We start from the raw sequence: 26165 nt of genomic DNA, 5'->3' as shown, positions 1-26165 counted from the left end.
ATGTATGTATTACCAGTTTTTGTACTATTGCTGTCATGGCTGTACCTTTGTTGTAGAGCTACATGATAAATTGCATAAAGACATGATTACATTTTGATCATGTCATCACAACCAAACGGTAGGTTATGAAAGGTAACCCGGTTCTTTGACTATTCGGTTTCGGCTCTTAAAACCAACTAAATACAGAATATGCATTTTTTTTCACTATTCGGCCAAATACTTTGCGGTGCATCCCAATTTTGTATTGATTTGCAGATGTAAATAAATTGGACAACTCGTTGTGTTAAATAAACTATTTGTGTGCAAATAAATGGACATGTGTATGTGTTGTCTTGCAGATATTGGCAGTGGAGGCTCCATCCATCCATGCACATTGTTACTGTTGTTGCTGAAACATCTTGACCCCCGCTTCATCTGGGATGTCACCTGACACCGTTCAGCCAGACTGACACTATTCGTAACTTCGTAAGTTCATTTTCAATAGTTTTTGCTGAACCCAAGCCCCCAGTGCAGCTGTCCAACGTTGAGGCGCTCTGCCCTAGTGTCTAAGAACGGGGACTGCAGGCGGACCCTTGGAGTTATGCAACCCAGTGCAGCTGGGCTTTAACCATAGCTTTAACATTGAGCGCCCGTTTGCACTTCCGCATTGTGGACACCAAATTTTGGTGTCCAAATTGAAAAAACGCGGAAGTAGACGGTTCTTTCGGGTGCTTCAAAACGCCACTGAGCAACTTCCACTGAAATTAATAGCAGGTGGGCGGGTCTATCGCTCTCTCTTATCCTTTTAATATTCTATGTCTGAACCGAACCTGTCATAGCAGCATAATTCTTTTTACATTTTTGAATACTGTACATACTGTACAGAACCCAAAAATGGGTTCCCGGCCTGAGGGGGTAAAACACCAAAAGGGGTTCCCGCCCAGAATAGGTTAATGTTTGTTTTGACACCATTTGTTTTACATCATCATTGCATCACCTAATCATTGAATTCCCTCCTCGATGAAATAAAGTCCATCCACTTAGTTCTAATGTCCTCGTCCTTAGTTGGGATAATATGAGTATGAGACCGCAGTGTCTGCCTAAAACAGCAGACACTGCGGTCAGTGCGGTGCGATTGACAATGGCGGTTGATCTGTGTAATGATCTACGTTACGCCCGGATCCAAGTGGCACCACCTCCTGTCCGCATCTTATTGTAAATAGAATATCTAAACGCATGAATCTTCTTTTCTGTCTTTTCAGAAAGGAAGCCATGGAGGCTTAAAATGGGTCTTAATGCTTCCAACTCGAGTAGAATTATTAATGTTTTGTACAAGTGTCCATGACAAAGAAAATATAGGATGTGGAGACAATAAAGATTATTATTATCATTATTGTTGAAGGTGGTAACAGTCCATTTGCTCAGTACAATATTTCATATTTAGAATGTGTGCAGGCTAGAGTATATTGAATCTAGTTTGCAATTAATGAGGATTTAGTTGACACAATGAAATAAAATGGCGATAGTATTCCGTGTGGGGCAGACGTTCTGTCACAGCCAGATTTGGGAGAGCAGCAGCTTTGTTGCGAGGAAAGGGGTAAAATGAGACTTTAGTGGTTGTTTTCGTCTCAGATTTAGTCCGACGGAGCGTCACTGTATAACTCTATGGGGACACAAAAGCGACACAAAAGTAGGACTCGGAAGTATATCTTGAGGGGGCGCTCAATACTGAATTCAGACACGCCCATTCAGAAAATCACAGATTTCTCAATGAAGGTCTGAGTGTCAAAAAAACTACTTATTTGGGTGTAAAAATACACTGGGGAACCTAAAAACACAGAAAATCTTGAAAAATGTCAAATTCATGGTGGAGACCCTTTAACCAAATAAATTCACTTACCCTACCCTTTAAGGTCTATTAATTCCAAAAATAGAGATTAAATGAAATAAAGAAATGAAAACAAGAAGGAAAACGAGCCCCAAAAGGCGACTATAGGCCACGTGAACAAACTTATACTACACGTCGGCTATTTGTAAATAGCTGATCTACAAGCTCATGGTACACGTTGTGAGCTTGTAGATGTGCTAACACAAATCTGGTACAGGGCTCCCTGGCACAAGACATCTAGCTTTTTAAATTGAATTTATTTTTGTCATATGAAAGCAGGGAATCATAGCAAAATAATAATATATTGGTTAATAAGATTGAGTGAACGCAACAGCTGTTGCCCAGCCAGCCCAGGGCTAGAAATTTACTTTTTTTACCAGAGAAAGTCTGGTGAAACCCCTTTGAACTTTCAGTTGATTTTCTTGGTCTGGGATTTTCTGAATAATTCATCTAAAACAGGGGTTTTCAACAGGTGGTCCGTGGACCACTGGTGGTCTGTGGAGGTATTGCAGGTGGTCCCTGACCATGCATTTAGCAATGTAGCAAAGTGAAGATTTTGTATTTTCTTCCACGGAACAGTGCACTAATCCGTCTGTGCACTGTTCCGTGGAAGTGCGTCAATGTTATCAGAATTACTGGGAAGTCTGAGGTTAATAAATTCCACAGAAAAGGCAGTTAGAATCTCAAGAAGGGTGAAGTGTACCAGCTTGCCTGATTGAGTCATCATTATTAGGAAATGTTAATGTGCCCATATAATCATGTCATCATGTGCTATATCTCATCTATATATATAGTACAAATTGCAAATACGTGCAAGATATAGCACATGACATGATTATATGGGCACATTAACAGCTATATGAAAAAATATAAAATGTATTCATTAGGAAAAAAACACATTTCAATTAAATATTTATTGGGAAAATAGGTGTCGTCCACAGTCACAGTTCTCATCCTCCGCTACATTTTTGAAGGACTGTTTAAATACACACAGATAATTGCAAATAAAGTTAGATTTTTAATGACTCAACACATCTGACAGTACATTCAAGATGGCTATAAGTGTAGCAGGTCTCTTTACATGTATCCAGTGGGAAGTTAAAATCTCTGTTAAAAAAGTCTGTTAAAACTTTTTTGGCAGTTTTCCACAATTAGAAAATAGTTAGAAAGATTTGTTTTGGTGACGATATACTTTATTAATGTCTAATTCTGTACATTGAGTAAAAATGGCCTCAGCCATTATGGCTTCTCTGTTGTTAGCAAAACATGCTAATGTTTCTCATCCTCCACAACACCCATTCTCATACACCTCTGGTGTCATCAGGACCACATCATCTGCAAAAAGCAGTGAAGCAACCCTTAGCTCCCCGAACCGTATAACCTCTCCTCCACGACTGTCTCGATCCATGACTATTACAAACAGGATAGGTGAAAAGAGACCAACAAATCCGATTTACTGCCCAACATTCGGACACAGCTCTCGCTTTGGGCATACAGAGATTGGATGCCCTACGCATAATATCTTTGTGGTGTAAACTTTCCCAGGAAGAGTGAGCAGTGTGAGCAGTGTGATGTAGGGATGGGTATCGTTAGGATTCTTTCGAGTCCGGTACCGATTCCGGTTCTGCTTATCGATTCCGGTTCTTAACGGTTCCCTATTTCGGTTCCAAAATGATATAAAAGAGGTCAAATGTTTAACAAAAAAGCTCAATGTCAATTTAAGACATGTAATGAATAAATAGTGTAACATCCTCTTCCTCCTCATTCAGTTGAGCCATTTGTGGATAATATAGTAAAAAAATAAATGGTATAAACTTAAAGTCAATTGTTTTTCACAAAGCTTTTATTTTTAAGACTTTGATTTAAGACAGACGAATAGAGTATAGACCAACATCCTTTCCTTTAACAGTTGAGCCATTTGTGGATACGTTACCTCTTACTACTACTGACAATGACAACAAATATGCCTGAGAGACTACACAACATAAAAAGATACCGGTAGTCTCATCGATGACCTCTTCATCCAGACGACGATATCCCTGATTTTGGCCATCAGTTTTGCCACGGATCCAACAGCATTGACACTCTGTGCTCCAAGATTAAGTGTGTGTGCAAAACAACCTAGCTTTATGAATTGTAGTTTTTTTTATGGCTACATCCATGTTGGCTGCATTATCAACAGTGACGGCAACAATTTTATCAAGATTGCCAAATTCATTAAAAATGTCACTAATCTCTTCAGCCACTACTACTCCTGTTTGTGTTCTATAGACTGCTTTTGTTCTGAGAACTTTCTGTCTCATTGTTCCTTCCCTGACATAGTGGGCCGTCACTGTAAGGTAGTGGTCTTGTGTCAAGCTTGTCCACCCATCACTAGTGATTTCAACTTTGCACTGAGCTCTGAGCTCATCTATAATGTTTGATTTCTCCACGTGGTACCAGGCAGAAATAAGATGATTAGATAAATTATCTCTGGAGGGAGGTGTGTAGCTGGCATTGAGGACCATGGCCATCTCCCTGAAAACAGAGATTGATCAACATTACATAACAGCAATGTTCCCTATAATTTTTTTTCGGTCTGAGCAAACACTCAACCCTCCTGAGCAGACATCAGCAACTACTGAGCAACATACGTCACCTGCCTGCCGTGAGCCCGGGCCGTGACTGTTAGTTGATAAGCGGCGGTTTGTAAAAAATCGGAGAATCTTAATTTCCCTCAATGTCTAACATAAAAATCTATACATTTAGCTGATAATAATAATAATACAAAAAGGCATATTATATTGCTTAACCAAATATTTATTTGACCATTGAATTGACGATACAGAGCAAAGTCCTCCCTCTTCTCTCTCTCTCTCTCTCTCCCCGTCTCTCTCTCCCTCCCTCCCTAAACCTCTGTTAGTCTGTGAGAACACTGCACATCAGAATGCATAACACCTGCACATCAGAACACTGCACATGAGAACACTGCACATGAGAATACTGCACATGAAAACACTGCACATGAGAACAAGTACTGCACATCAAAATTCACAACACCTGCACATCAGAACACCTGTACATGAGAACACTGCACATCAGAAAAGAGTCACTTGTTTACTCCTCTGTTAAAATAAATAAAATAATCCAAAGGCAGCTCACACCTCTGGTCTGGTCTTAGGCTCTTAGTCCTGTTAGTCTGTGTGCACACTGCACTTCAGAAAAGAGTCAATTGTTTAGAGTTTACTCCTCTGTTCCTCAAATAATAAATAAAATAATCCAAGGCCAGCTCTTTCTCCTCTGGTCTGGTCACACTGCACATCAGAAAAGAGTCACTTGGGTTTACTCTGCTCCTCAAAAAAAAAAAGGAAAAAAAAGTTATCCAAAGTCAGCAGAAGCCACTTCTCTGGTCTGGTCCGCTTCTGGGAAACAGAGTAGAATAGAATAGAGTAATTAGTAATTAATCTAGTAACATAAGATTTTTGCCAAGTTCAAAACACACATGTTTGTGTTACTGTTAATAAACTTAATACTGTAGTCTTGAAACTGTCCTGGTCTGGAAAATACAAACATGACTAAACAAAATTATATTAATATTAGCAGTTCTACAACTGATAAAAACAAGCTCTTAATGATTCAGATGATAATTCCTAATGAGTGACAGACAGTATAATACACACATATCTGATCAGGAACTTAATGTTACCTTATTTTTGCCGTCTGTCCTTCTCAGTTCTCCAGTGGTTGTACACCTTGTCCAGGCTGATGGTAGTGGCACCGTCTGTGTCTGCTTGCAGCCTTGACTTGATTCTCATCAACTCGTCTAGATGTTCCACTTGAAGACGATTTCTTGATGTTGTTTTGATACGATTCATCAAGCTAAACCCTCTTTCACAGTCTGCACTGGATGCTTGAAATGTCCCACAAATGTCCACAAGCTGTGAGACGTTCCTCAGCTCCTCACATCTAAGTGTTGCAGCCACCATATGTGAGAATGTGCTGATTGTATTTTGTTTCAGTTTCTGTCTCACAATGTACTTTAAATCAGCATATTCACGGTTGATTTCATCCAGAGACTCTGGGTGGAGAATGGCCTGGTATTTCTTTGCCAGCACAGCAACATCTGATGCTCCGTAGTCAAACTTGATGTTGGCTGGACTCAATGCTGCAATGTCAAATGCAGACCACTCTTTTAAACCCTCCACTGGAAAACGAGCATCTAGGTGATCACACAGGCTGTGAATAAACAGGAGAATATCCCTGGTAATATCCCCATCCGCTTCTGAGGCCCTTATCACCTCTTTGGCTCTGTCACTCCACTGAGGCCCCTGTGCATCATTCAGGTACTGTGAACGCAGCTTCTCGAACTTGGCTCTTGCAAGGCAATGCCCTTCCATCACTGTCAGGTTACATTTTTGGAGAGAAAGGCAGAGTTGTGCCAGCTCGCTCAATACATCTCCAAGAGCAGTGAGTGTAAACTTGTACTTTGGTTCACTCAGCTTTTTGAAGCAGTATTTTGCCACTGGATCTCCTTCATCACTGACTCTTCTGCAGTATTCTTCAAGAACAGTGTAGTTTCTGAGAACAGCATTTACAGCTTGGTTGCGTGACAGCCATCGCACTTCATTCAAAGGCCTGAATGACAGTGTATCCTCATCAAGGACCTCTGCTAGTTCCTCAAATCTGCCCTTCTTTACTGCTGACCGGGAGAACATGTTGTAAACACTTCTAAGAAGAGTTTCCACTTCTCGCATCAAAGGCACATGTTTCCAAGCATCATCAATGCCCAAGTCCTCTTTGTGTGCCACACAGTGTTGTTCTGTGAGATGTGGTATTTGGCGTCTCAATATAGCTGCAACTCCATTGTGCTTTCCTAGCATTACTGAGGCACCATCAGAGGTCAGCATCACCATTCTCTGCATGTCTAATTGATGTGTGGAGTAAAACTGTGTGATGGCCTCAACAATAGCTGGAGCAGTGCATGACGTTAACTGAATGATGCCACCAAACGCAGTTTTGTAGTTTACTTCCTTTTCCTCCCTGTATTTTATATACAGAACTAGCATTTTATGCACTGTGATGTCTGTGCTCTCATCTACAATCAAGGTATGAAACGGGGCATTTCGAATTTCGCACATGCTCTCATTCTGTACAACTGCATTTATTGACTTCACAAACTCAAAGGCATAGTTCTTGCTCCGCCAGTGTTCTGGGATACTCACATATTTTGCAACATGATCATGGATCTGTTGAACAGAGAGCATCGATGCGTTCATTTGTATGCCGAGTAGCACATTGTCAATGAGCACATGAACTTGCTGGCTGTCAGATCTGTTCTTTTCCAAGTGCTCATTCCTGTCGCGTCTTTCCTCTTCATTCTGCAGCAGCAACGCACCGATTCCAACCCCCTTACGTCTCCGTAAAATTCCAGCAGCATTCTGGTGCGTTTTGTGCAGAAGGTGGCGCTTGAGGTAGTCCATTTTCCACTCGTCCCATTTTTTCCCTTCAGAAAAGTCACTTAAAACTTTCGCCTCGCAACATGTTTTGCAGATAACTCCTTTCTCATCCGAAAAAGAAAAAACATCTCCCAGTTGCACATGTTGTCCGTCTATTTGCACAGACTGCGCCAGCCATTCAGTCTTAAAAGAGAGCACTTTCCTCCTTACTTTGGCTGGGTTAGCGGCGGCGGTGTGAGTCGTGTCACTTGTCTTTTTAGGAGGCTGACTGGTCATTATTTTATTAAGTGAATTATCATGCGAGTACGTGCATCCAAGCTAACTGCTATCTGTGTTTACTGTTTGTTTGTTTGTGCTCTGCTCAGCTGTAAAGAAGGTCACGTGACAAACCTGTGGCTGAGAGACGCACGTACGCATGCATTGCACACAGGAGGGACCTCAGTCCTGTCTGTGTGTGACCTGTCACACACAGACACCGCCTGTGTAATCTAACAAAAGTTTGTGGACAAATGTCGGGCTAGGTATTACTGTAGACTAATACATGAGACGTGGAGGCGGCGACTTTTTATTTATTTATTTTATTTTTTATAAAAACTTTATTTCTTTTACACACAAACGTTTCTGTGCGCGACAGATTTCAGATGTGCGCGGGAGCATTTGGCCATGTGCCACGTTAGAGGGAACATTGCATAACAGTACTGTAAACATTTAGTATCAAACGACACACACACACACACACACACACACACACACACACACACACACACACGAAAAAAGTTTCTTAAACGGTTTAAACCTACCTGAATGACAAAGATTCAACAACTGAGAATGGATGTGTCCGTTGACAACAAACTTCGTGACCACTCGGTGACACTCTTTCGTCAGCCTCTTTTTCGCCAACGTAAACGGCGTCTCGGGTCTCTCTGTTGCTGTGCCGCCGGGCTCTACCTTGGCCGGGGAGTTGCTACAGTACCACTGCTACTACTAGTAGCTGTTGCTGCTGGTGTCATGGTCTGGCGCCCTACAGACCATGTCTCCATGTCAACCACTCCCACATTACATTCCAACTCTCAGTCCTTGCCACACACCTGCTCACACTCCCTCATTATCCCCACAGTGCCATGCCCCTTTCACACCTGAGGACACTTCTCCAATCATCCTGCTCCCCATAAGACTGGACTCATTCCACACAAACATTGCCAGTACATACATTCTGTTCCTGAGATGTTCCGTGCAGTACTGTCTTCTTCGTGTGTCTCAGAGATTTTGGTATTTTGGACATTACAACTTGGGCTTCATGTAAGGTTTGCTTTTTGAACTGTTTTGCAGCCCTGTTTTGAGTTTAAACAAGTTTAGCTTTTGCGTCCTTGAGTTTCCTGCTTGCTGCACCTGAGGCAAAGCTGGTGACTTCAGGGGGACGGCCGGGACGATGGCCAGAGGCGGAGCCTGTGACTTCAGGTGGGCGGCCAGGACGATGGCCAGAGGCGGAGCCTGTGAATTCAGGTGGGTGGCCGGGACGATGGCCAGAGGCGAAGCTGCTGAGTTCAGGGGGACGGCCAGGAGGCCGAGACGAGGCGGAGGGAACATCAGGCGGACGGCCGGGAGGCCGAGATGAGGCAGGAGACATTTGGGCCGAAGGCAGGGATGCCGCAGGCTCAGTTGGCAACGCCGGAGGTGCTGCAGTCAGAGGCGACGGAGCTGCAGGCACAGTTGGCGGGGCTGCCATCGCAGGTGGAACTGCAGGCAGTGCTGCAGATGGGACTGCAGGCAGTGCTGCAGGTTGGATTGCAGGCAGTGCTGCAGGTTGGACTGCAGGCCGTGCTGCAGGTTGGACTGCAGGTTGGACTGCAGGCAGTGCTGCAGGTTGGACTGCAGGCAGTGCTGCAGGTTGGACTGCAGGCCGTGCTGCAGGTGGGACTGCAGGCCGTGCTGCAGGTGGGACTGCAGGCACTGGGGGCGGGGCTGCAGGAAACAGGTCAGCAGTGGCCGGAGCTGGAGCTGCAGGAGCTGTAGTTGGTGTTGCAAGAGCTGGAGCTGGGGCTGCAGGAGCAGGAGCTGGGGCTGCAGGAGACGTGGAGGATGCTGCAGACTCTGGAGACGGGACCCCAGTAGACACTGCACATCCTGGAGACGAGGAGGATCCAGGAGATGTGGAGGATGCTGCAGACTCTGGAGACGGGACCCCAGTAGACACTGCACATCCTGGAGACGAGGAGGATCCAGGAGATGTGGAGGATGCTGCAGACTCTGGAGACAGGGACCCCAGTAGACACTGCACATCCTGGAGATGAGGAGGATCCAGGAGACATGGAGGGTGCTGCAGACGGATCTACAGGCAGGGTAGAGGGCGGAGAGCTGGGCAGTTTGGATGCCGGGTAGTGGGGTGCTGGGCAGTGAAGACCACTGGGGGTGTAAGGAGCCATGGCGACCACGCCTTCTCCTGGCAGGCCCACAGTTCCCCACACAGAGGGCCAAGCGAGACCCTTCATAAGGGTCCTGGGCTCGAGCTGGCTCAGAGTACACCGGGATTTTAGTAGTCTTGCAAAAATATGAAAATAAATCCAAAGGCTGGTTCTTTTGTTGATCTGGGAGTCGGACAGGGCAGACAGATGAAAAGCTCACTACTCTAATTGACTGAGTAGTTGACTGGGAAGCATGGGTGGTTTCAAAGTCCTTGAGTCTCTCACAGACCACATTCAGGTGGGGGACAAAATGGCTTACCCACGGCCTCTCCTTAAACCACTGCTGCTGGATAGAGATCTCCTCTTGGAGTGCAGCATGCAATGTAGGGGGTGAGGCCATGAAACGAGCAACCACATTTTCAAAGTCCTCCACCTTTTGGTGAAAAAGTCTTCGCTCTGCTGGGTTCATATTTGGTCAGAACATACTGTCACGATGGCAGAATGACTGAACCCAAATGCAGAGGGAAGTTCAAAATAACTGCTTTATTAAACAAAAGTCAAGCTTACAAAATAAGTAGCAGTAGCAAAGCAATAAACCAATAAGCAAAACCTTTCAGAAGCATAAAGTAGCCACGAGGAAGTCCATGAATGCAAACTCTTCAGTAAATACAAAAAGACAAGATCAAGGTAGAGCAGGGGACAACGACATGAAGCACCGGACAAGGAATTATGTTCTGACCGTTAGTTTGTGCAAGGAGTCCATTATTTATAGGTGGGTTGATTGTAGCAGAGTTCACAGGTTTGTAATTGGCTGGGCTGATGAAAGTGTAACCAGGTGTGTAACTAGGACTGAGGGCTGCAATGGGAAGTGGGAGTGGCCGTCGGCGAAGTGGAAAGACAGACACAACTGGGCAGAGGGAGAGATACAGAAAGAGGGAAATAAACAGGCAGAGGGCCAAATCATGACAGCTGGTGTTGTTGACGGGCGAGTAGTCACAGTCCCAGTTTGAGTGTGTGTCTGAGACGTCCGTAACACATCAAACACGGTACACGCTTTAAGGTTAATGCCATGCACCATTACATGTTTAGACAAACCAGAGGTGCAACCTGTTTTTGCGCTGATTACTTTTCCACACATATTGCACTTGGCTAACTGCTTTGATTGTCTACTATAGTGAAGCCATACTTTTGAGCGACAAGAGCGATTACCACGGTCCATTCTGTTGCTGGCTCTCCGAGTAGCATGATCTGATTATAATCAGCTGTTTTATGTGCGTGCGTGTGTGCAGGGTGTCACCCAGGAACCGATAGAGAGAACCGAAATTGAATTATTGTAATGGGTACCCGGTACTCGAGCATGTTCGGTTCGGTACCGGATTGGTCCCGAGGTTCGGGACCCACCCCTAGTGTGATGCTTAGAATTGCCACACACCCGCTGGTCCCCTTTCTTAAAGAGTGGCACTACTGTTCCAGTCTGCCACTCCTTCGGTACTGTCCCAGACTTCTAAGCAATGTTGAAAAGACGTCTCAACCAAGACAGCCTCTCAACACCGAGAGCCTTCAGCATTTCTGGGACGATCTCATCAACCCCTGGGTCTTTGCTACTGTGGAGTTGCTTAACTACCTCAGTCACTTCCTCCCTGGAGCTTGACGCTGGTACCCCATAATAATCAGGCTCTGCTCCTGTCTGGGAGAGTGGGTCTGATCTCACTGGGTTTGTTCGGGAGATCCTCAAAGTGTTCCTTCCACCGTTTGACAACTTCCTTATTCGGAAGTCGGCAATGTGCAATCCTGTGGGTGGACATGATGGCAGGTCAACAGCCTGTGAATTCAGGTGGGTGGCCGGGACGATGGCCAGAGGCGAAGCTGCTGAGTTCAGGGGGACGGCCAGGAGGCCGAGACGAGGCGGAGGGAACATCAGGCGGACGGCCGGGAGGCCGAGATGAGGCAGGAGACATTTGGGCCGAAGGCAGGGATGCCGCAGGCTCAGTTGGCAACGCCGGAGGTGCTGCAGTCAGAGGCGACGGAGCTGCAGGCACAGTTGGCGGGGCTGCCATCGCAGGTGGAACTGCAGGCAGTGCTGCAGATGGGACTGCAGGCAGTGCTGCAGGTTGGATTGCAGGCAGTGCTGCAGGTTGGACTGCAGGCCGTGCTGCAGGTTGGACTGCAGGTTGGACTGCAGGCAGTGCTGCAGGTTGGACTGCAGGCAGTGCTGCAGGTTGGACTGCAGGCCGTGCTGCAGGTGGGACTGCAGGCCGTGCTGCAGGTGGGACTGCAGGCACTGGGGGCGGGGCTGCAGGAAACAGGTCAGCAGTGGCCGGAGCTGGAGCTGCAGGAGCTGTAGTTGGTGTTGCAAGAGCTGGAGCTGGGGCTGCAGGAGCAGGAGCTGGGGCTGCAGGAGACGTGGAGGATGCTGCAGACTCTGGAGACGGGACCCCAGTAGACACTGCACATCCTGGAGACGAGGAGGATCCAGGAGATGTGGAGGATGCTGCAGACTCTGGAGACGGGACCCCAGTAGACACTGCACATCCTGGAGACGAGGAGGATCCAGGAGATGTGGAGGATGCTGCAGACTCTGGAGACAGGGACCCCAGTAGACACTGCACATCCTGGAGATGAGGAGGATCCAGGAGACATGGAGGGTGCTGCAGACGGATCTACAGGCAGGGTAGAGGGCGGAGAGCTGGGCAGTTTGGATGCCGGGTAGTGGGGTGCTGGGCAGTGAAGACCACTGGGGGTGTAAGGAGCCATGGCGACCACGCCTTCTCCTGGCAGGCCCACAGTTCCCCACACAGAGGGCCAAGCGAGACCCTTCATAAGGGTCCTGGGCTCGAGCTGGCTCAGAGTACACCGGGATTTTAGTAGTCTTGCAAAAATATGAAAATAAATCCAAAGGCTGGTTCTTTTGTTGATCTGGGAGTCGGACAGGGCAGACAGATGAAAAGCTCACTACTCTAATTGACTGAGTAGTTGACTGGGAAGCATGGGTGGTTTCAAAGTCCTTGAGTCTCTCACAGACCACATTCAGGTGGGGGACAAAATGGCTTACCCACGGCCTCTCCTTAAACCACTGCTGCTGGATAGAGATCTCCTCTTGGAGTGCAGCATGCAATGTAGGGGGTGAGGCCATGAAACGAGCAACCACATTTTCAAAGTCCTCCACCTTTTGGTGAAAAAGTCTTCGCTCTGCTGGGTTCATATTTGGTCAGAACATACTGTCACGATGGCAGAATGACTGAACCCAAATGCAGAGGGAAGTTCAAAATAACTGCTTTATTAAACAAAAGTCAAGCTTACAAAATAAGTAGCAGTAGCAAAGCAATAAACCAATAAGCAAAACCTTTCAGAAGCATAAAGTAGCCACGAGGAAGTCCATGAATGCAAACTCTTCAGTAAATACAAAAAGACAAGATCAAGGTAGAGCAGGGGACAACGACATGAAGCACCGGACAAGGAATTATGTTCTGACCGTTAGTTTGTGCAAGGAGTCCATTATTTATAGGTGGGTTGATTGTAGCAGAGTTCACAGGTTTGTAATTGGCTGGGCTGATGAAAGTGTAACCAGGTGTGTAACTAGGACTGAGGGCTGCAATGGGAAGTGGGAGTGGCCGTCGGCGAAGTGGAAAGACAGACACAACTGGGCAGAGGGAGAGATACAGAAAGAGGGAAATAAACAGGCAGAGGGCCAAATCATGACAGCTGGTGTTGTTGACGGGCGAGTAGTCACAGTCCCAGTTTGAGTGTGTGTCTGAGACGTCCGTAACACATCAAACACGGTACACGCTTTAAGGTTAATGCCATGCACCATTACATGTTTAGACAAACCAGAGGTGCAACCTGTTTTTGCGCTGATTACTTTTCCACACATATTGCACTTGGCTAACTGCTTTGATTGTCTACTATAGTGAAGCCATACTTTTGAGCGACAAGAGCGATTACCACGGTCCATTCTGTTGCTGGCTCTCCGAGTAGCATGATCTGATTATAATCAGCTGTTTTATGTGCGTGCGTGTGTGCAGGGTGTCACCCAGGAACCGATAGAGAGAACCGAAATTGAATTATTGTAATGGGTACCCGGTACTCGAGCATGTTCGGTTCGGTACCGGATTGGTCCCGAGGTTCGGGACCCACCCCTAGTGTGATGCTTAGAATTGCCACACACCCGCTGGTCCCCTTTCTTAAAGAGTGGCACTACTGTTCCAGTCTGCCACTCCTTCGGTACTGTCCCAGACTTCTAAGCAATGTTGAAAAGACGTCTCAACCAAGACAGCCTCTCAACACCGAGAGCCTTCAGCATTTCTGGGACGATCTCATCAACCCCTGGGTCTTTGCTACTGTGGAGTTGCTTAACTACCTCAGTCACTTCCTCCCTGGAGCTTGACGCTGGTACCCCATAATAATCAGGCTCTGCTCCTGTCTGGGAGAGTGGGTCTGATCTCACTGGGTTTGTTCGGGAGATCCTCAAAGTGTTCCTTCCACCGTTTGACAACTTCCTTATTCGGAAGTCGGCAATGTGCAATCCTGTGGGTGGACATGATGGCAGGTCAACAGCACACACACCAAGGCCCGCCCCCGCTCGATCATGATTGGCGGAAGGCCCCTCTCTATCCTGATTGGATGAAGGCTGGCCTAGCCAAAAACCAGAGTAATCTAGTAAGAGAGTAGCGACACACTTTGATCTCGCCACAAAGCGGGGTGCTACGGGCTATAGTTCCAAACATTGGAACTATTCCATTAAGATAGAATGAGCACTTCCGCGTTCCATTGTTACAATGGGAGTCAACGCTAGTGTCGCCACTCTCTTCTAGATTACTCTGCCAAAAACGAAACCTACGTTTTTTTTTACCCCCAGGGGTTAACTGGGGACGGGGAGGAACTCTTTATGGTCAGCACACTATAGTAGGGAGGATTATGACAAACAAAACAAAAAAGTAGTGATATTTGAATTAAGTTAAATCACTGAATATACCTTTAAATTATTGTTAGCATGTTATTATTATTCATAATGAGTATATTGAGAAATCAGAATTAACATTTTATAATGTTTTTAACCATACCTCAGACTTGGTATACTTATTATCATTACCGAAATCATCAACCTCATTTCCGAAACATACATATCATTACTGTTTATTTAACGTTTATTTAACGTTATTTTAATACATGGAAACATATAACTTTGTTTTTAAATACATGTGTAGAAAGATATATTATGTTCTTTCAGGATTGCCATATCATTTTGAAAACAAATCAGGTTTCAATGAAATATCTAAAAGATTGGGTTGTAAATTATGAAAGGTGTTGCGGTAATGAGACAAATCAGTCAATTTCTGATAAAAATTACAATTTACAAATATATATTATTTCACAGTTTAAGTAACTGTGCATGACTCTTAATAATCCATAAAACTTTTTTTCAAAATGATTATCTTTCCTAATGCTCTTGCTGTTTTCAGACTGTTGCGGTAATGAGATTTTCTATGGACACGTTTTGGAAAATATGCTAAAAAGGTGTTAAATTGTCATTAAATAATTTTAAATGAATATTCCCAAATAAAAATCCATTTCTTGATAAAAGTGTTCTGAAAATTTGCACGCTGAAATCTTGAAAACCAATGTTTCGTGAGAATGACCCTATTACTATAATTAAAATAGTTCAAATAGCCGATAATAGCCATAATGTATGGATGTAGATCTGCTAGTTGAACTATTTTAAAATATTTTTCAAGATAAATAATAAAAAGTTTCTCACATGTACCACTGTAGATATTTTGCCATCTATAAATAGAATGGTCAGTCATGACCAATCTGACCAATCCATCTAAAACTGTGAATATCTCTGAATTGGAACATGATATAAACTAAAAAAGATTGGGGATAGAATTAGACATTCTAACGCACATTTTGACAGGCCTAAGACAGGGGTGTGACACCATGTTTACATAGTCTGACCAGTACCTTGTCTATTCATGTATGTATCTCAGAAACCTGTTATGAATTATCAAAATAATTTATTGTACCGTGGTCCGTGGCTTATAGGCAAAATCATATGCTTTTTATATTATCGTGCATGCTAAATAATCCAAATCAACAGGGATCATAAAAGATAATCCACACTGAATAGATGGGGGGGGGGGGAAAGTAATGAAACATTTCTCATAATATATAGCATCTAAGCCACGGTACAATCAATTCATTTGATAATCATGCAAGCTCAATACAGATTTGTTTGAACGGTTAGCTTAGGACTCCACCTCCATAATAGCAGGAAAAGTCCTCTTTACTATAAAAAATAGTCCTCTTCTACTATTATTGCTACAAAACTCGCTCAATACAATACTCACTCGCTTTCGACACACTACTCCAAACTGTCTCCCCACGCATTTCCCGGGGGGGGGGGGGGTTCAGTTTAACATATGGAATGAATTATGTACTGGCCATATATGGAGCGTGTCTTGAGTGTACAGGGTTTGATGAGGTCAGATCAACATATGGAATATCAGAACAGGAAGGACGGGTGGGGGAGGATCAACATATGGAATGTCAGAACAGGTCAGCTCCATATATGGTCCACTGATGGCCTTCCTGAGTGCATAATCCAGGACTATGATGAAGAGGAAGGGGGCTAGGGTGTCCCCTTGTATTACCCCAGCCCGGATGTCAAACTACTCACTGTTTGCCATCTGGGGTCACCACCTTGGCCCTTGTTCCTGCATACATGGTCTCTATTGCCCGGAGTAAGTTGGGAGGGACACCTATAGGCCTCAAGGATCTTCACCATCGTACCTCTGTGGATCGAGTCAAATGCCTTTTTGAAGTCGATGAATCGGAGCAGTCAAGTTATCCTTTTTCACCTCCTTGATCATTCTCCTTAGTGGTATAGTAGTTATCCACTCCCGAAAGCCATTTTAGTTCTCTAATAATACTAATGCTATAATGATTGTACTGGTGTGTGTGTGTGTGTGTGTGTGTGTGTGTGTGTGTGTGTGTGTGTGTGTGTGTGTGTGTGTGTGTGTGTGTGTGTGTGTGTGTGTGTGTGTGTGTGTGTGTGTGTGTGTGTGTGTGTGTGTGTGTGTGTGTGTGTGTGTGTGTGTGTGTGTGTGTGTGTGTGTGTGTGTGTGCGCGCGCGTGCGTGTGCAGTGTTTCCTGCAGGAAAATGCTTTGGCATGGTGCTGGCCAGGGGGAAACACTGGCTCCCATTAACAATGAATAGAGAATAGAACACCGCTTACTAACAGTGTGAGATGAGTGGGGGTAATAATAATAACTACATTACAATTTAGGCATTTAGCAGACGCTCTTAATCCAGAGCAATTTACATTAAGCAAGAACAAAAAACATGGCAATACATCACATAGCCTACATACAAAGTTATGTTATCATGAAACATGCGTAAGCTAAGAACATGACAGTGGAATATCTATATAATGAAACTATACATAATATATACTATACTATGCTATACATATGTACTATGAAGTGCTATGACTACTGTACATACAATGCAATTCTAGTGCTGTCTACATAACATGCTATAAATCTGTATCAAATGCTATCTATGTCTACAAAAAGTGCTATCTAAGGGGGGTTAGGGTAAGTGCTACGGGCCATGATGGACTCTGAAAAGGTGGGTTTTCAGACTACGGCGGAAGATTGGGAGTGATGCTGCAGTTCTGACTGCAATGGGAAGTGTATTCCACAGTTTTGGAGCCAGAAGGGAGAAGAGTTTGGGACGTGTGGAGCGATGTTCCGGTGTTTTTAGTGAGGGTACTTCCAGCTTCCCTGCATTGGCTGATCTGAGTGCGGTTTGTAGGGTTCGATCATACTTGCAAGATATGGGGGAGCCATACCTTTAGTGGCTTTGAATGCCAGCGTCAGAGTTTTGTATTCTGTGCGGGCAGCGACCGGGAGCCAGTGGAGAAGAAGGGAGACGTGAGAATTTTGGCTGGTTGAAGACCAAGCGAGCTGCAGCATTTTGGATCAGTTGGAGAGGCTTAAGTGCACATGACAGTAGGCCAGTAAGCAGGGAGTTACAATAGTCAAGTTTTAACAAGACTGTTGGAGGAGCTGGCCTGACTCCTGGGTGAGGAACGGTCTAATTTGTCGTATGTTATAGAGTGTGAACCTACAGGATCAAGTGACAGCTGTGATGTGTGTTACGTTACCAGGGCATTGTCTACGGAAATAGCTCACGCATAGGGCAGGACTTAGCTGGGAAGAAGAGAAGCTCAGTCTTGTCTGGGTTCATCTTGAGGTGGTTGGAAGACACCCACTGTGAGATGTCAGCCAGGCATGCAGTGATACGCTCTTCCACCTGAGTGGCAGAGGGGGGGAAGGATAGAAACAGTTGTGTGTCATCGGCATAGCAGTGATAGGATATATTGTGAGCAGAGATGATAGTGCCAAGGGATTTAGTGTACAGTGTGAAAAGGAGGGGACCAAGTACAGATCCCTGTTGGACCCCAGTTTGGAGGTTTCGAGGGGATGATAGCAAACCTTTCCAGGAAACCTGGCAGGTCCGCTAGCCAGAATTGAGTTGAACTGAGGCAGATATAGCCGAGAGCCGAGATATACTGCCGAGAGCTGTTAATACCAAGGCGGGGATATGCAAACACCATGGCTTTTTTGATCTGTCTATATCAGATAGCAGGATCAGCTGCTTCTCCACAGAGCAAGGGCTCTTGTTCGCTGCAGTGTAGAATGAATCTAGTGTACAACCACAAAATAAATAAATTACGAGAATCTCGTCTTTGGACAACGTGATACATGATGAGAAATCTCGTCATTGGAACTGAATGAGTTAACTCCCTGAGCGCCGTTGAATCCAATGGCTGCTCATAGTTGTTATAGGATGGGTTAAATGCAAAGGACCAATTTCACCTTTGTGCATATACTGTACTATACATACTGTATACCGTAATTTCCGGACTATAAGCAGCTATTTTCCCATGCTTTGAACCATGCAGCCTATACAGTGCGGCTAATCTATGGATTTGTACAGCTAACGGCCACTAGGGGACCTTCTAAATCTATCTCTATGGCCGGCGTCCAGTGCGACTTGTTATATGTATTTGTTTTTCCCCCTAAATTTAGCTGGTGCGGCTTATATTCAGGTGCGCTTTATAGTAATTACGGTACATACATATAATATATACATATACATACATATAATGTGATAAAAAACACCCCAAAGGTAATTTTATTGTAAATTAAATTAATGAATAGTTCACAAAAGTGGTCTTTCTTTTATTTCTTTATTTTATTTAGAACCTTGAGAGACATAAAACGTAAAACGCCAGAACAACATAATACTCCTCCAAGACAAACACCTCCTCCACCCCCTGTCGAAATAAAAAAGGGTCCAGAACTGACCACTGCAGTAGTATAGGGTATAGAGTTTAGGACATCATCAGCAATCTAAACCTCACTCAAAAGTCTGCAGATATTCACCATAGTTCTAAAGTGACACACACACACACCCATGTCAACGTTACTCGTTTCGACCCTGGTTTTGCTGCACTCAAATGTTGACTGTGGTATGTTGAGAAGCTTTAGGGAGATGCTGATTCCCTTTTCCAGTAGGACACCTGCCTCCTGCTGTTTAAACAGCCAGAACTCCAGTTCCAGTATGCCTAATGCTTAAAAATTGAAACCATTAGTGCAACATAGGACTAGGTTTGAATGCTGTGTGCGATCTGAAAGTCTATACCAATTACCAGTCACTTTTTCAAAAAAGCTTCCTCCTACTCCCCTCTGAATTAATTCGCACATACTTTTTATTTTACAGGTCTTGGCAGAGTTTAAGGTATGGACGAAGACTTTGCAACATCCAGCGACCTCCAGAATGGAGCCATCCGGAATACAGAGGATGAGAAAGAGGAGATCAAAGACTTTGTTTACAAACATTTCAAAGAGGTTGCTGAGCACTCCAACGGTTTACTCCTCTATGACCCTGAACACTGTTCCATCCAAGAGTATGTGAGTCCCAGCAAGCCGGAGAGGAAAGCAATCAAGAAATCCCCCTGTAAAATCCAACAGGGGGCGGTATTCTCTGGGAAAATTCTTAGTTTTGGCTGCTCGGTTTGTAACGATGGTCCCACATATAGCCCCAATGACCTACTTAAACATTTCCGAAGGACGCACAAGGGCATACTTCCTACATATCCATGTGACCTCTGCGGATTTGTCACCAACGAGTTCCCTGCCCTTCAACGGCACAGGATCGAACACAGAAACACTTACGTTACGTGTGAGATCTGTAACAATGACGTTCAGTACTCGCTGCTTTTGCTCACCCGGCACTACATCATGAGTCACAGTCGTAACGGGCAGTTCCTCTGTGAGAAATGTGACTTCACAACTCTGGACGCAGGCACTTTCGTCCAGCACATACATCATCACAACGAGGGCCGCCTCAAGTGTGTTAAATGCAGACATGTTAGCTTGAACCAAGAGGAGCACCAGAGGCACTTGCGAGTTCACTCTGGCAGCTTCCCCTTCACGTGTCATAAGTGCGACTATGGCACGTTAAAGAGTGATTACCTTACAAAACACATGGTGAATGTCCACGGTGAGGAGGCAGACAGGAAAACTGTATGGAGAGCTGTCGAGGACAACCTCCCAGTAAACTCGTCTGCAGGATTAAAACTTTTTCTGAAGAAAAAAACATCTTTGGGAGAGTCAAAAGATTCTCAAAGGATGTTGTTACAGGACTCTCTTTCTGAGGCCTTACAGACCAAAAACAGACCGTTCCATTTAGAGAGCTCCTTAGATGAGTCTGAGCCCATGGATGATAGGATTCTAGTGACAAACGAAAACATGAATTTGGGCAAAAACGCTCACAACAATCAATCTGCCTTTCTAGCAGAACCATCCACACCGTCACAGGAACATGAAAACAATGTAGGTACAGACCCTGCAAGTCACAACCTGTCTAATGGACTGACTGTTCTCATGGTGAAAAATAAAATCTCTCTCCCGCCCAACTGTACAACTAAAGTAATGGGGTTCAAGATGGTTGACGGCAAAAAACATTTAGTTCTCAGAGTAATACCATCAGCTAAATTAGAAACATCGACTCACTCTAAAGGGGAAGACGTGGGCTCTTCAGAATCAGATGAAAGTAATGACTCTGCAAATAATGGGCACACAAGTAGCGATTGTCCAACACCCCCTTGTTTGGCTGGTACTCAATGGAGTGGCTCTAGCGTACATACATATTCCTCAGGGACTGATCAACATATTATGGCAGTGAAAGTAAAGGTAGAAGATGAGGAAACCTCTGTTATGCATGAAGTTGATGTTGCAGTAAATACCAAACTCACAAGTGATGGGACATCAGAAACGTCAACAACTGCTGATACGGCATCACCTGGAACAGAGTCTGTTCTCGAGACTGAGAAAAATCACCATAATCTACGAAGTAGCTCTATGAGTAAAACTGTAAACGCAGATGTTCATGAGTTTCCCAATGCTGAGTCGCTTCGCTCAGAATTGGTAAAGGATTTGGAGCTTCCTAAACCAGCCCCACCACAAAACGATGAGAACTGTGGGAATGAAGGCCAGAGTGCCACCACAGATGCACTTGACGTCCTTATTGATGGACATAAAGAAAACACTACCGTTAACGCCACTATAAGTGATGGGCACTCTACAGAAAAGGGCGATAGTCTCATGAATGATATAAAACATGTTGGGGTTGAAGAAAATCTCTGTAAAGCTGCTCAGAATAAAAATAGGTTATGTAATCTAACGGATTCCTCCCCAGCAACTTCAAGTTGCCACAGAGATGATTCCACATGTGCAGACACCAATATGCATAATTCACCTAACCAAGAAGTATTTAGCTTTCATAATTATTCAAAGGAAACTTTGAGTACGTCTCCTTGTGAAACTGAGCATTTTGATAATCCATCTGAACTTTCGACAGATGAACTCCCGCAGTGGAGCTTGACACTGGCAGAGAGTCCACAGCAAACAGAAGACACAGAGGAACACACTCATGGAGACGGCACAGAAGAAACAGTAAATAATGTTGCTGTCAATGAACGTGTTACTGTTGAAGAAGATCTCCCAGAGAATGGACATCCTGAGTCGATACTGCAAGACTTCAATATTATTAAGATTGAGGAAGACACCATACCAGTGTCTAAAACTCAACCAGAAAGTAAAGGTAGTACGGAAAGAATATGCAGTCCAGAAAGAAAAGGTAGTCCAGAGAGCAAAGGCAGTACGGAAAGTAACGGTAGTTCATCTTCCTTGGGGCGTGTTGTGGAAGAACATTCAGATGCTATCATTATTCACCAACTAAACAAAGACAGAGCAGGATCCTCAACCGTTAGCACGGACTGTATGAGGCCAACAAAGACAACACTCAGAATTCTTCAAATGCCACAGGGGAAGCAACAAGTGTTCCTACAGACCGGAGATAATCAATATGCCGTGCCATTGCAGCTCAAGGGAAATCCAGGTTTCAAACTGCTAACCAAAACCATCGGATCTCAAATGAACACATCTTGTGCAACGACAGGAGCTAATAAGCCAAGTAAACCAGCTGGTATGGCTGTAAATAGTGGCAAGACAGATGTGTTGACGCCAATAGCTAGTACAAGTGATAAAGGGCCAACAGTTCTGACTGCAGTTCAGCCCGGTATGAGCGCCACGGCAAGTCATTACCTGGTCAACAGCACAGGTTTCTCAGGTCATGTTCTGTTGTCAAATACAGTGCATAGCACTCCTGCAGACAAGACTGTTAAGACACAGCCAACTTGCTACCTGGTCCAGAGTCCGTTCCCAATCATTCAGTCCCCCAGTAATGCTGGCCTAAAACTGTCAACCTCCCCTTCACCGTTCAGCTCTCGACCAGTTCTGGCCATGCCTGTGCAGTCTACAGACAAATCCACTGGCCGGCAAGCATTCCTGGTTAGGTACATCTCCCCAGCTAAGTCAGGAAATCCATCTAGCCATAGTGGTGAAAACACTGGAAATAAAGTTGTATTTAGGCTAGTGACACCTACCAGTGGGCTTCTTACGAGCAGTGCTCCCAAATCACGCGGTCAGCCTGTGTTTCTGTCAACGAGACCACAGACAAAGTGTTTTTTGGTTGCTTCAAACAAATCAAACTCTGATCCCTCTGGGATGAAGAAATTTATCCCCATACACAGTGTTGGCCAAAAACCTGTCAAGCTCTCCTGTATTTTAGCCCCCAAATCTAAGTTACAAGTTGAGGTAAAACGGCGTGAGGGAGACAAACCTCACCTAGGTCCCAGACCTATTCGGCCACCAAGCCAAAGGAAACGACGCAGGAAGCAGTTATTCGACGAGCTCCCTGTCCCCGTGAATAAGGCTAGGAAACTCACAAACAAAACTTTGCCTGAAAAAGACACTGATGTGCTATGGCAGCCGGTAGCCAAAGACACTGAAAGGATGCTACGGTTGTCACCGTTCAGTTCCTCGCAGCAGGTCAAGTACCCTCGCAGGTACCAACCAGTGGTGGTGCTCAATCATCCTGATGCCGACATTCCTGAAGTGGCCGGTATCATGAAGTCGGTGAACAGGCACAGAGGTGCAGTTACAAAAGTATCCCTTTCCCGGAAAACGGTCCAAGCGCTTTCCGAGCTTAACCATGTCACAGTTCCAGCGACAAAGACCTCAACCGAAAGTTCTTTGTCCCACACCATCACCTTGAATCCTCGCTTGGTTCAGAGTTTTGTCCGCGAGCGTTTCCTCCTGAAACTGAAGTTACGCAGAAAAAAACAGAGGAGGAAGTATGAAGTGGTGAAGGGTTTATCGAGCTGTGCTCAGCCAACTGTGTTTGAGTGCTGGTTCTGTGGCCGGCTGTTCAATAGACAGGAAGATTGGATCGGCCACGGCCAGCGCCACCTCATGGAGGCGACTAGAGACTGGAATACGTTGTTTTGAACCCCTTTCACCAGTCCTGAATGGACGGACATAGCAGGGTGCAACAAATCACATACAAGTTAGTATTGTATATTTTTTAACAATTTCTGATTATACGTTTATTCTTGCAGCGATTTATATTCATGTAAATACATTTTCTTAATGTGAATCATTATGTTTTGGTTTTTCATATGTACATATTCTGATGATTTCAGTACTGTAAGTTTTATAACTTAGAAGTCCCGTGCATGTACAGGCTGCATTGAACTGTGACTATAGCGCACACTGTAAAAGGAACAGATGTACAGATGCCTGGGCATATGGCACTTGGCTAAAGAGAACTTTAGGTTACAAACGTAACCCTGGTTCTTTGCATTATGAGCGAGACTACTCACATATGGCCAGCATGTGTGGTTTAACCATATGTGAGTATTCTCACAAGAGATTTCAAAGAATGTTAGGTTATGAACATAACCACACGTCTTTGTAGTTTGTATCATGAGTGAGAATACTCGCATATGGGTAGGCACAGTAGGCCATAGGTAAGTATTCTCATGAGCGATGGCAAAGGACTACACCTGTATGCATAGATGTACCAAATTACTCAGGCGATCTCACCTTGTCTAATTCAACTGATTCAGTTAGTAACAAATCATTTTCTTTATGTACATTATAATTTCTTTGTTTTCCTTTTATGTAGAGGGGGACAGGAACACCTGGTTTAAATCTATAGCCATTAGACTTTAATACATTTTGTGCTTGTGATGATAAAAAAGAAAATAATATCCCCAGGACTCCTTTGTATGGAATTTAGTTAAACAGATGTGAACGTTCATACTCATCTTCGCACATCATTCTTGTCTGGACATTGTGTGGCTTGCACTTTTTAGTTAGCTAGAAATGTGTTCTGCCTGATTAAATACTATGTAACTTTGCCCTGTGTTTACAAAACACAAAACATTTTTAACCCATTATTTACCTCTATACAAGCAGTGGTTGGTCAGTGTTTACTAGAAACACACTGCCCTCTTGCTGTATATTTGAGTATCCACTGTTTGTTTTGGTAGCCCATATACATCACTGTCTACCAAAACAAACAGTGAAAACACCTAAATATATAGAGGGAAGTGATGGATAAAAAGATATATATTGTTTTGTTAGGTAAACGCTAGCCTCGGACTGCAGACATTTTGTTTTCAAAAGAAAAAATAAACCTGGGCGTACGAGCCAGGAAATCTAGACCAGAAATTACACTAGCTGACCCAGACCAAAGTTACATCAGGCACTAGTTACTTTTTTTTTAGCTAACTTAAGAAGTGAAGCAAAGTTATGACTTTAGTTAAGTGTCTCTGGGTCTTGTTCACGAGTGAGGGGAGGACGAAGCAGGAGGTCAGCCGGAGAATCTGAGCAGCAGGAGCGGTATTGCAGTCACTGTACCGCACTGTTGTGATGAAAGGGGAGCTGAGCCAAAAAGAAAAGCTCTCTGTCTACCGAGCAATCTTCGTTCCTACTCTCACCTATGGTCGTGAAGTGTGGGTCATGAATAAGGTTTCGTATGCAAACAGCCAAAATGAGTTTTCTCAGATGGGTGGACGGCATCTCCCTTAGAGATAGGGGGAGAAGTTCAGTCACATGGGAGCCTCGGAGTAAAGCCGGTGCTTCTTTGCTGGGAAAGGAGCCAGCTTAGGTGTTTGGTCCATCTTGTTAGGGATGCCTCCCGGGCGTCTCCCTAGGTAGGTCCTCGCTGCTCGTCCTACTGGGAGGAGACCCGGGTCAGGCCAAGGACCAGATGGGGGATTATATCTCCACACTGGCCTGGGAACGCCTCTGGATCCCCCAGGAGGAAGTTATTAATGTTGCTCTGGAGCGGGATGTCTTCAGCTCTCAGCTGGAATTGTTTCCCCCGTGACTCGACTCCGGATAAGCGGTTGAAGATGAATGGATGGACTGCAGACTTTTGACTTCCGGTTATTTCAGGTTTACTCGATCGCCTAGCAACCGAGAGCTATTCAGACTGTAGTGAAGAGCGTGATCTAACATAATTCAATTTAACCTAAAAACTTGTTTAACTCGTCCTTGACATGAAAAGGTTTGAGAACTACTGGATTAGAAACTGATCTTTTTGGCGACACCTTTAGTAGCTCATGTCATTACATTGTCTGTTAAAAGTAGAACAACAATTACCAGAATTCTGTTCAAAACAAAGGCTGCAGGGGAATATTTTGGAAAGCAACAACTATTGTCAGAAATGGTATGTATTAACTGTATTAAATTGCATTTATAAATACATTGTTTCCGGTGCAATTTTGGTGTCATTGCTGGGGCAAACACTCGGAAATGAATAAAGGGAGCGTTTAGTGTTGTAAAAGACACATTGTAGGCTATGTGGAATTGCTATTGTTAAAGTTGGGGTGCCACAATTTTTGTATTTTTCCAGTTTTTCATGTGTCTATGAGGTGACAATACTTCATTTGACTCCCTGGAGTCGTTTTTATGTGCAATGGTGTATTAACTTTGTCTTTAGGGTTTCTTCCTGGAGGCTGAACCCTTGACAGTCAA

The 26165-nt window shown here is 44.5% G+C and overlaps 1 protein-coding gene across 1 annotated transcript in view; it reads left to right on the top strand.

The window, feature by feature from the left end:
- Positions 1 to 25842, top strand: part of LOC308333261 (zinc finger protein 518A) — a 28277-nt gene extending 2435 nt beyond the window's left edge. The window contains exons 2-3 of the mRNA XM_080789534.1: positions 339 to 465; positions 19495 to 25842. Coding sequence (XP_080645660.1) covers positions 19515 to 23627 — 4113 coding nt within the window. The 5' untranslated portion in view covers positions 339 to 465; positions 19495 to 19514 and the 3' untranslated portion in view covers positions 23628 to 25842. The remainder of the gene's footprint in view (positions 1 to 338; positions 466 to 19494) is intronic.
- Positions 25843 to 26165: the final 323 nt, after the last annotated feature.

Source organism: Protomyctophum bolini (genome assembly GCF_963924005.1).
Source record: "Protomyctophum bolini genome assembly, chromosome: 18".
In the NCBI taxonomy this organism is placed as follows: domain Eukaryota; kingdom Metazoa; phylum Chordata; class Actinopteri; order Myctophiformes; family Myctophidae; genus Protomyctophum; species Protomyctophum bolini.
The sequence above is the reverse complement of the archived record's forward strand: the minus strand, read 5'-3'. Positions and strand labels throughout refer to the sequence as shown.